Source organism: Papio anubis, chromosome 18 (genome assembly GCF_008728515.1).
Source record: "Papio anubis isolate 15944 chromosome 18, Panubis1.0, whole genome shotgun sequence".
In the NCBI taxonomy this organism is placed as follows: Eukaryota; Metazoa; Chordata; class Mammalia; order Primates; family Cercopithecidae; genus Papio; species Papio anubis.
The window spans coordinates 39,518,795-39,530,914 of NC_044993.1; the positions used below are offsets into that span (position 1 = coordinate 39,518,795).

Sequence of the window (12,120 nt, forward strand, 5' to 3'; positions counted from 1 at the left end):
CCAGTTTTCTTAGCACCGTTTATTGAATGGTCTTTCTACATTGTTTATTTTTGTCAACTTTGTCAAAGATCAGTTGGTTGTATGTATGTGGCTTTATTTCTGGGTTCTCTGTTCTGTTCCATTGGTCTGTGGGTTATTTTGTTTATTTTTACCTGTATCGTGCTGTTTTGGTTATTGTAGCCTTGTAGTTTTATGGGAGCTTTTGTTTGGTTTGGTTTAATTTTGAGACAGGTTTTCACTCTGTCGCCCAGGCTGGAGTGTGCAGTGGCACGATCTTGGCTCACTACAGCCTACGCCTCAGGAGCTCAAGCAATTCTCCTGCCTCAGCTTCCCAAGTGGCTGAAACTACAGGTGCATGACACCATGTCCGGCTAATTTTTGTATTTTTTGTAGAAATGAGGTCTCACCGTATTGCCCAGGCTGGTCTCTAACACCTGAACTCAAGCAATCCACCCAACTCAGCCTCCCAAAGTGCTAGGATTACAGACATGAGCCACCATGCCCAACCTGTAGTATAGTTTGAAATTGGGTAATGTGATGCCTCTGACTTTGTTCTTTTTGCTTAGAATTGCTTTGACGCTTCAGGCTCCTTTTTGGTTCCATGTGAATTTTGGAATAGTTTTTTCTGAATCTGTGAAGAATGATGTTGGGAATTTTATAGGAATAGCATTGAATCTGTAGATTGCTTTAGACAGTATGGACGTTTTAACAATATTGATTCTTCCATGAGCATGGCATGTTTTTCCATTTGTGTCATCTATGATTTCTTTCAGCAGTGTTTTTTAGTTCTTCTTGTAGAGATCTTTCACCTCCTTACATATATTTCTAGGTATTTTATTTTTTGTGTGGCTGTTGTGAATAGGATTGCATTCTTGAGTTGGCGCTCAGCTTGAACATTATTGGTGTATAGAAATGCTACTGATTTTTGTAAATTGATGTTGTGTCTTTACCAAAAACACATTTTTCTTTATATACTATGTATATAGAATTGTTTCTCTTATATCTAGTAATTTTAATAATATATATTAACTATTTTAACTCTTAGTAACCCTAATTTCAAGTGAAAACCCTAAGATTACTTGATATAACATGACTTTAAGATTTAAAATTACAGAAGAGAATTTTGAAACTAGTTTTATTTAACAAGGATTACTGAAGTTGTGTGAACTAGAAGGCATTTGAGCCAAGTTCTATTTTTTTAATAAAATAATTGATTTAAGCACTTTTCTTTGGTCAGTTGATTAGAGCGCTTTCATATATTTTGATAGTGATATATCACATACACATGACACATATATAGACATACAAACACACAGAAACAGATCTTCTAGATTTATAAGATTCTTCATTTGCCAGTTTTCACTCTCTCCCCCTCGTAGACTATCTATCATTTCCAAAGTCATAACAAAGTAGATGAAACAAGGTAGAAAATTTACATCTCAAAGGCACAAAACCTAAACCTAAACACCATTACCTGAAAACAAGATTGCCAGAAGGAGGTTGCAGTGAGCCAAGATCTTGCCACTGCACTCTAGCCTGGGCAAGAGTGAGACTTTGTCTCAAAAAAAAAAAAAAAAAGATGTCGTCTTTTCAACTTGTTTCCTTATTAGATTACTGGTTTCAAGGAGGGGAGCCCTTTAAGGAACAGGGCCAAGAAAGCATGCAGCTTTTAGAGCCTAATACTTACTGGAAGGCAGATTTTAGATCACCCAAAATCACTGAATCCTGGGTCCCCAGAAAGCCTTAGAGATCAGGTAATACAATACAGAAAAGAGCAGAGTTTTAGATCTGAGAGGAATCTGTCTGCTTACAACTCTTGGTATTCTGTGAGGAAAAACAGAGATTCTTCCCAAAAAGAGGAGTATTTGATGCCTTTATTGTTTACCTCAAGGGATCACAAGCTGCCAGAAATTCCATCAGGTCCCTAATATGGTATGGAGGGTGGCAAGAGGAAGGAGGGCTAGCCAAACAGAACTCAGTTGACTGAGACATTTTACAGGGCCATTACAGCGGCATTAAAACAATAGACATATGTTTGTATATGTATAGCCCAAATAGCAGTTTTAACTGAGCCAACATTTGAATATAGAGCTCTTTTTCAAAAAAATATTTTTCCTAATTGTAATTCCTACTCAAGCTGTTTTACTTTTGCTTCTGCTGCTAGCTGGGCTCCTGTTGACAAACAAGCAGCCCACAAAAGTGGCCGTCTTGCTGCAGTGGCTGCCAGCTGCCCTTCATGACCACAGTGCGACGGATGGCTCTCAGCCAACAATCACTCCAAATACACTGGCGTTTTCAGGGCATCCTTGTACTCACACACAGGCGTCTAAAACGTGAGCCACACCACTCCACGTGGAAGTGGCTGCCACCTGGAATTTCCCCCACGGATGCTTCCTTCCCTTTGCCCATTTCTTGGTCCCTCAACTCCTGGCTAGCTCACCACATGTTCCAGCTTAAATGTTTCCAGAAAGAAACATTTAATGGGGACTTAGGAACAGAAGCCATGTCTGTGTCTTGGGTGGCAGTGAGATGGTGGGTCCCTGCCCACATTGGTTTTAAAGCCAAGTAGGTGTGTACATGCCTTTAAGCAAGCCACTGCCCTTTCCTGGTCCGTAGTAGCCTTTTTTGATAGACTGGGGAGAACTAGGTAGCCTTAAGGACCCACAGAGCTAGGCCGGGCGCGGTGGCTCAAGCCTGTAATCCCTGCACTTTGGGAGGCCGAGACGGGTGGATCACGAGGTCAGGAGATCGAGACCATCCTGGCTAACATGGTGAAACCCCGTCTCTACTAAAAAATACAAAAAACTAGCCGGGCACGGTGGCAGGCGCCTGTAGTCCCGGATACTCGGGAGGCTGAGGCAGGAGAATGGCGTGAACCCGGGAGGCGGAGCTTGCAGTGAGCTGAGATCCAGCCACTGCACTCCAGCCTGGGCGACAGAGCGAGACTCCGTCTCAAAAAAAAAAAAAAAAAAGCCCACAGAGCTCTTAGAATTCTGAGATTTTCCTCACCTCCATTTCTCTAGCCCATCATCCCCTGTATACCTGGAGACAGGTGTGAAAGTCAGTACCTTGAGTTTAATGATTAGCCACCTGTAATATTAGGTTAAAATAAGGCTTTGTGGTTTGCTGCATATATGAATATGGTACAGACTGAGCATCCCTAATCCAAAAATTCAAAATCTGAAATTTGGTCCAAAATCTGAAATTTTTTGAGCTCCGACATGATGACATAAGTGGAAACTTCCACACATGACCTCATGTGACGGGTGCACAAAATTATTTAAACTATTGTATAAAATTACTTTCCGGCTGTGTCTGTAAAGTATGTATGAAACATAAATGAATTTTATGTTCCATCCCTAAGATATCTCATTATGTATATGTAAATATTCCAAAATCTGGGAAAATCTGCAATCCACAACACCCTAGTATCAAGCCTTTCGGATAAAGGATACTCAGCGTGTTTGTATAAAACACTTCATTCCATCTGAATACTTTGGGTCATTGCAGTGCGAATTCGAAAGAAGAAAACCAGATGGAACAACAACATTGGGACTTCTCCATCCTGTGGATCCCATTGTAGGAGGTAGGATCAGAGTAAAACTGTGCATGAACTTGATGCTGTTTGGCAGAGAACAGTAACCTGGGTTAACATTTTAAAGCAACAAGCTTGAATATTGATCAGTCTAACTGTGTCATTATGCAGAGGATCTAGCTAGACGTCATGTATTTCATGGTAATAGCTAGCCTAACTTTCACTTCATCTTAGAATAGGTACGGTATATCAAGTTTTCCTTAAAATTCAAAGTTTTGAAATATTTTAAACCCACCATTAACAAAGCCATAATTTAGATAGTAATTCCTAGCCCTGATTTTAAGAGACTTTAGTATAGACACTCAGTTTAGAGGTATCTCATACCCACAGATTATGATATTATAAATTTAACTGATCTCTTTATTTCAGTGAATAAATGAATGTATATGCCACATAGTGCCTTAATAATAATGGAGGGTGTATGCTTAGTGACGTATCTTTCACTGAAGTCAGTAGAAAGTTTGTAAAGATTGGGAATCTTTAGAGCCTCAGTCATATTTTTGTTTTCTCAAATGATGTTTTAATGGAAATAATGTAGGTTATATTTTGAAATTCGATGTCAGAATTAGAACTTTTTGTCACTGGTCTGAGGGGAGAATCATGTATTGAGATATGCAAATGTGACAGTGTTAATTTAGTCAACAAATATTTATTTTCATACTGTCATAATGAGAGAAGTAATTGGAAATACGAAAATGAATAATGACAGAATTTTTACCCTTAAGGAAACAGTCTCTGATGTTTATTGTTTGCTATGAGCAGGGTGCTGTCTTAGGAGCTAGCTGTATAGTAGAGAACCAAACAGAGAGAGAGGAGTCTCTTTTCCTTAGGTTCTATGGAGTCGGGGGAGGAGGGCTCATGTAAAAAGAAGTCTGTCCTTAATCAGTACTATGCAGGTATGTGTCTATAATGTATAAATACTACAAAGGAAAAGAACAGCTGTGATCATAATGGAAGATACCGACCTAGTGTTTGGGGGTCAGGGAAGGCGTCCTTAAGGAGATGATGTTTAGGTTGAGTAAGGGATGAGAGAATAGCAGGTGTGAAAACCTTGAAGCAGGGAATAGCATTTGAAGATGGAAAGAAGGGGACCATGAATGTTCTCTAAAGGAGGAGAACAGTAATAGAAGAAAAGGAGCTAGTGCTGTTTTCAAAACAAAACTCAGTTTTTACTTTGATGCAAACAAGTAGAATTTTATATGACCATAGGTCAAAGAATGCCACAGGATTGAGAACATTGCTCTTTCTAGTATAGCTGTGGTAAACATTTGGTGTTAGGAGATGCAGCTAACTGATGGAGGTGACACCTTAAGATCTGCTGCTTTCTGTGAAGCCAGGAGTGTGGTCTCCCTGCCTTTGGTCTGGTTTCCTGGGTTTTCAGTTTCTGAGACATAATCAAATGTGGCCAAAGCTGATTTGGCTCCCCGTGTGCACAGCTCCCTCTGTAGGCCACTTTCGTGGTTTAAGGTAGAAGACACCCCTGTTCATCTTCTCAGCTTCATCATCTGGTACCCGTACCCATTAGGAAACCAAATTCCAGACTATTCACTGAGAAGGAGAGGAGATCTGATTTAGATGTTCAGTTGGTTAACAGTGCCTTCACCACACTGGTCACTGGTGGCAGTAGCCTCCGTTGCAGGCTGATCATGTGACACAGACTCTTCTTCAGGAGAGCAGATGCCCCTCTGTTAGATACTGTCGGAGACCACATCTCCTGCCAGCATCTTTTGCAGTCCCCTCAGGTGCCCACCCATGATTTCTCTATGTCACATATTCCCAGCTTCATCACAGGGATTCATTCCTGGCTAATGCCTGTTCTCATTGCACTAAAAGTATGCCTTTCATAGACACTCATTTATCCTTCATGTGTTAGTAGTCCTTTTGTCTTTAATGCAGGTGTTTTCCCTCAGTCTTTTACTAACCTTTGTACTGGTTAACTTTCATCTTAACATTAGAAATCCCAGCTTTTAAAAGTTTTCATGGCTTTTGTTTTTAATAAAAGTCTAATTTTTTAAGTCAAGCGTATGTGGTTATAAAGAATTCCAGGAAGCAGGAGAGTGTAATGAACAGGTCTAAGTTTTGGTCCTGGCTATAGCTCTGCCTTTCTGAGCTTTGATTTTCTTATAAAAGTGGGTGTAGTAAGGGCTTCCCAGCCTCCTTCACGGTCATGCAGATGCCATGCAGTGGTGTATGCGGAGTCACTCGGCAGAGGGCCCCGTGGGTCATGGCCATGTAGGCCTCCTTCACTGTGCTCAGTTTTATGTTGTAGAGCCAGGCTACTGCCCTGTGAGACTGGGAATGACAACTGGAAGACTTCAGTCTGGAGTGAATACTTTGCAGGGGTTCAAAGAGGATAAAAGGAACAAAGTCACTCCAGGTGAGGCTCCTGCATAGAAGTCATTTTTTTCTCTTCTCTGTTTTGGGGTATTAGGGAAAGGAAGCACAATTACGCTTTATTCACTAGATGGGTACCAGTATCTTGGTGGTATTTTTGCAACATTAATTAGCTATTTTATTAACTTCAGAAGAGACTGGAAAATTGGGTATTCATATTCAAAATGAGTTTTGTTCTTTATTGTTCCTCTCCTCTCCCTTGTAGGGAAGAATTCACTTGAGTTGTAACTTTACAAGTACCTGTTTGGGAGAAAATATCTTAGATTTGCGAACCAGTCAATGAAGTAGTAAAGTTAGGAGAGAATAAATCATCTTTTGGTAAAACAAGAAAATAGATTGACATACAAGTTAAAGAATAGTGTTACAGTATTTGATTTTTTCAACAGTGTTGTATTTGAATTATGGGCCCTACAGTTCTTACGCACCGCATTATGACTCCACATTTGCGAATATCAGCAAGGATGATTCTGATTTAATCTATTCAACCTATGGGGAAGACTCTGATCTTCCAAGCGATTTCAGGTGAGTCTCCAGTTAATATTCTGATTACATTTGTTTAAAAACATTAATGTACATACGTGATTTGTGGGTAGACTGACAAAACTGGCCGAGTAGTAAAAAATGTGCTCAGTAATTTTTTTTAGCTGACAATAATGGATTCATAGTTACTGTTATCCTTTAGTGGAGAGAGAGCATGTCTCCCTGATGGTGGCATCTGCAGTATTTTAATTCTTAAACAAAAATATATTTTTAAAGAGACTACCTCAGCCAGTACTAAAGTTTAGGTACTTGTTACTTCAAAATGTTGACATGCCATCTGTTCTCTTGTAACATGTTGTGTGTCAGTGAGTTATGGTCCAAACTTGATCAGTTTGGGAACCCACAGTGCATTTTCCCCGAGAAAGGAGGCAGGATAGGATGGCTCTATTCCATAGGCAACCCACATAAAAGCCTTTTTGACCAATCACATGCCAGGTAGACCATTGCAGTTAAACTCAGCCATTCTTTATTGCATGTTTCTGTGGGAAGATCATCTCTGTGTTCCTGTTTAGGATGCTGAGCAGTTTGGATCCCATCAACACAATGAGATCCGTCCTGACTTAGCAGGATTCTGGCTCAGGACGGGATGCTGAGCTTGGGTTATGGCAGTAGTTTACTGGATATTATTCCTTCTTAGCAGTAGTACCTTGTTAATTTTCATTATGTGTAAGAAATTAACCCTGTAGATTCACCAGTCCCCTGTTTCTCTGATAAAGGGAGAATCTGTTCACTTTCACATTAGTAAGTGTGGTTTGGTGGTGGTGGTTTTTACAGGGTAGGGGTCCATAAGTCTGAAGTTGACTGTGGTTTCAGATCAAGCCATTTAATCTTTTAGACCTCAGCAGCCTGAATGAATTCTTTCTGGATTATGTATCTGTGCATACCACAAATAGGGATTGCACAGGGAAACAATACTGGCAAAGGCCCATGCCCTCTTGTCAAATGATGACAAGTGCTTTGGAGAAAAGTAAAGCAGCAGAGAAGGAGAGAGTAGTGCTGGGGCTGTGAGAGGGGTGCACTTTTAAATCAGTCAGGAAAGTCTGCACAAAAGGGAAAGTTGAGCAAAAACTGAAGGAGGTGAGGAAGCAAGCAAGGCTGCCACCTGAGAGAGCATTCCAGGCAGCGCAGGAGCTATGCAGAGGGCCTGAGTGAGAGCCTTCCCAACACACTTGAGGAATAGCAGGAAGAAGCAGAAGTGTGCAGGCACATGGCCAGGGAGGGCGTTGGTGAGAGTAGGTCCTTATAAGCACTTTGAATTTTATTCTCAGTGAGATGGAAACTACTGGTGGATTGCGAGCGAAGAGTGACCCAGTCCAGCTTATGATGTTTAAAGGATCACCCTGGCTACTCTTGGAGAATAGACTGTAGAGAGGCAAGGACAGAAGTAGGGAGATGAGAAATGGACCGGGGGAGTAGCAGGTGAGGTTCTGAGAAGGGCTCAGTCATCAGCCAGTAGGATTTCTTTACTGATTGAAATGGGATGTGGGAGAGATGTCGAGGCTGACTCCAGGGTTTGCACACTGAGCTTGGAAGGCTGCAGTTGCTATTTACTGAGAAAGGGGAGACTTTGGAACATGACTTAGTGGGGAAGATCTAGCATTTCAGTTTTGTATGTTTTAAGCTTGAGATGTCTGTTAGACTTCCATGTGGAGCACCAAAGGGTGTGGTCCAAACTGGACATGTGACTTTTGAGAGTTTTTTGATCCCAGATGAAAGTCCTGAGGTGAAGGTGATCACTGTAGACAGGAAGTGAAAGGGCGGGGAGCAGAAGATTCAGGGACTGAGCCTGCACCCCTGTCACTGAGGTCTCATTTTTCTTTGGAACATTTTATTTTTACTGTGTTCATATTAATTCTCTCATGATAATGTTATTGCTAATTTGTAGATACCATGTTGTGTCTAGGCAGAAATTTGATGTCTTGATGTATAACCGAGGTCATCTAATGGGAACAGTTGGCTCTGATAGGAGGATAAAGCCAGTGGAGGTGATTTATGTGAGACTTTCCTCTCTCTTGCAGCATCCATGAGTTTTTGGCCACATGCCAAGATTATCCGTATGTCATGGCAGACAGTCTACTGGATGTTTTAACAAAAGGAGGTCATTCCAGGACCCTACAAGAGATGGAGATGGTAAGAACGCTGCTAACGGAACAGGGTAATTTATTATCGACTCTCAAGCATTAGTCATTCAGTATAATGAAACCATGGGATTAACCAGTATGACAGCTGAACTCCGTGGCCCTGAAAGACAGCCCAGCCCGGGTGGAGGCCACGGGTGGACAATGAACGGAAAGGAGTAGCTTAGCTACCAGGATCTGTGAGGGCCCAAGCATTATCCTTATCTCATCTTGGGAATGTAGGACTCAGAAATGGGGTTTACAACTCAGAAGTCGGTGTTGTGTCCTCTAACAAAAAAGCAAAGTTTTGCTCACTGGCCTGAAACTAAGTTGGCTAAAATGATAGGGAATGGCTTTTCCTTATGCAGTAATAGCACATCGGGAGGAACCTCAAGTTAAAAAGTAAAAAGCTTCCTCATTGCTATTTTATTAACACTTGTAAGCTATCTCTAGTGCAGCTACAGATAGTTCGTAATCTGGAATCATTCAGAGTTGTGGCTCAAGGATTAGAACCAGAAAATGTTCCTGCTGATATAGAAGAGAGTTGATCTCCAGAATGTTCCTGTCACAATAGTTAGAGAAACCCTGTGTCTCTTGGAGATCTAACTCTTAATGGTGACTGCGACTGTAGTGCCTGGTACCCTGCTCACAACCGCACATATGGTTGCTGGGTGACCTGTCAGCAGAGCTGAGGTTAGTGCCTCAGTCAGGCTCAACGATGACTGCTGTAAAATATCCGCACTCAGACCGCTTTCATCACACAACCTAAAAAATGAAACTTTACATCAATTAAAAATACACATTTTTTTTACCATATCCTTCTCATCAATTAATCTGAATGAATTAATAATCTAACGAAAATTGAATATTTTTCATTTGGTGAATATGGCAATGTGTTTCAAAATGTTAAGTGTCTTTGTCCTTCAATATAGCAGTTCTTCTCAGAATTTATTCTAGAAAAAATACAAAAGTTACATATAAGGATACATTGTTCATAATTTTTAGAAATTGGGAATTGGTTAAATAACTGACAACAGAACCTTTCAAAGAAAGATGACATCATTGATTGATGTCCATGATACATCTGTCTCTTGTTCCTGGGTGCGTTATCTGTGCAGAACAAGATTGAGAAGCTTTCACATTCTCTGTAGCATTTGATTATTTTTCAGTAATCCTCTGCTATCTGAGAATATTGCTCTGTTCATGAACAGTAATCCCTAGAACTCCTTCCTGTCTTCTTGTCAGGGATTTTTCTAATAAAAACAGATACCGTTTATTTACGTATTTATAAGTTATTTACCAAATACCTTCTTAAATATGTATGTAGCTTTTGATCAGGCATGGAAATAACATCACCAGTAATAAGTACCCCAGCTCACGGAATCCTCTCAAAATGCTAATAATTGTATTTAGTCATTTTGGTCTGGAAAATTATATTGTAGTAGTCCATATTTGTATTCATTTTATCTTGCCAAGAAACTTCTGACACTTTTCTCTTTTCCTTGATATTTACCTTCATGTGTTTTCCTAAAAAGCTGTTTTTCTGTATCCTTACAGTCATTGCCTGAAGATGAAGGCCATACTAGGACACTTGACACAGCAAAAGAAATGGAGGTGATTTTATTTTACACTTTACGAGAAATATTTAAATGGAAAATAAGGGGAGTAAGAGAAGTCTTGAGAATGGGAAGGCCTATTGGGTAAGAAGTAAAAGGGTTAGTGAGTAGAGTTGTGAGGGCCTAGCTGAAATGGCAAATCATAAATGCATATCAGTGCCAAGTTACACTATTATACAGTTTCTCCACCACAAGTTTTTAGCCCATATGTAGGCAGAGAAATCAGGTGGATCAATGGAGTTGGAGTTGGAGAGCCACACCATAGTATAAATGGAACCATTCGCTTTTGATTGCTTAATATCTGGGTTGATCTATTCCTAAAAAGCAATGTTGAGGTTATGGAAACTCTGAGTCTTAACGATTCTGAAAATAAAAACTCCACCTTTTTTTTTTTTTCTTTGAGACAGAGTCCCGCTCTGTCGCCCAGGCTGGAGTGTAGTGGCACGATCTTCGCTCACTGCAACCTCTGCCTCCTGGGTTTAAGCAGTTCTCTTGCTTTAGCCTCCTGAGTAGCTGTGATTACAGGTGCCTGCCACCATGCCCAGCTAAATTTTTTTTTTTTTTTTTAGTGGAGACAGGGTTTCACTATGTTGGCCAGGCTGGTTTCAAACTCCTAACCGCAGGTGATCCTCCCACCTCGGCCTCCCAAAGTGCTAGGATTACAGGCGTGAGCCACTGCACTGGGCCGGCTCTATCCTTTTTAAGATTTTGTTTCTCTCATGCAATACTGACAGCCTAGTTTGGGGGCCTGGAGAAGACCCAGGAAGTGTGTCAATAAGAATGCAAGTATATGGACTAGACGGACTGAAATAGTCTTTGAATCTCGAAAACACAAGGCATTGTCATCACCAAAAGCTCTTCACAGTTTAAGCAACAATAAGGCTCTCATTACTTCATCTTTAGAATAGTTGCCATACTAAACAAATGATACAAATTGTATGAGATACGCCATTACATTTCACAGAAGTGTGGATTTATTGAATACCTGTTTTTGCCAAGATTTGGGAATAGCATTTTAAAAGGGTGTTCTGGAAATTCATTTTCTGTAAGCATCAAAATTAGGACTCCATAGTAAATAGGTAGAGTAACTTTGCCTGTAAATACACACCATCTTAGTAATTTCTAGTTAGCACTGCTGTGGCTTAGCAAACTCCAGTAATTGCCTGTTTTTCCTTTTGAAGCAGATTACAGAAGTAGAGCCACCAGGGCGTTTGGACTCCAGTACTCAAGACAGGCTCATAGCGCTGAAAGCTGTAACAAATTTTGGCGTTCCAGTTGAAGTTTTTGACTCTGAAGGTGAGTGTCTCCAGAGGGTTTGATTGAAAAACTGCATGATGTAGGCAGTCAAGATTTCATGTCTCATAAGTACAGATTAATATAGCCATTCACCACAGGAAGATCTTGGCTTACCAAGTTAAATGAATGGGTATAGTGTGTTGATTTCATTTCAAGGGGATTACTCTTTTGAAGGGAGAAGGCTAACCAATAATTAGCAAAGCCCTAGAGCCTAGGAGTCAGTTTATTACACAAGATCAAACACAAGGGTGTCTGTTTTCTTCCGTGTGTTCTTTTTCTTACCACACAGAAGCTGAAATATTCCAGAAGAAACTTGATGAGACCACCAGATTGCTCAGGGAACTCCAGGAAGCCCAGAATGAACGTTTGAGCACCAGACCCCCTCCCAACATGATCTGTCTCTTGGGTCCCTCATACAGAGAAATGCATCTTGGTATGTTTTGCCTCCCATAAGAGGAGAGTCACGGGATGCTTCAAAGAAAAAACTTCTGAGTACAGTGGTAATGGCACTATAGAGTAATGCTGATGTGAATCCCAGGGACAGTTGTGTTTTGTTTTTGTT

General features: G+C 40.6%; 1 protein-coding gene across 6 annotated transcripts in view; it reads left to right on the forward strand.

Annotated features, from left to right (window-relative positions):
* Positions 1-12,120, forward strand: part of BRD7 (bromodomain containing 7) — a 54,122-nt gene that overhangs the window by 37,667 nt on the left and 4,335 nt on the right. For 3 of the 6 annotated variants that reach the window (XM_003916861.5, XM_009196406.4, XM_017953344.3), the window contains exons 9-15: positions 3,511-3,586; positions 5,865-5,972; positions 6,376-6,511; positions 8,548-8,659; positions 10,204-10,260; positions 11,444-11,558; positions 11,848-11,991. In XM_003916861.5, the coding sequence (XP_003916910.1) occupies positions 3,511-3,586; positions 5,865-5,972; positions 6,376-6,511; positions 8,548-8,659; positions 10,204-10,260; positions 11,444-11,558; positions 11,848-11,991 (748 nt within the window). The remainder of the gene's footprint in view (positions 1-3,510; positions 3,587-5,864; positions 5,973-6,375; positions 6,512-8,547; positions 8,660-10,203; positions 10,261-11,443; positions 11,559-11,847; positions 11,992-12,120) is intronic. The other 3 variants (XM_009196407.3, XM_031658261.1, XM_031658262.1) reach the window with 3 other exon arrangements.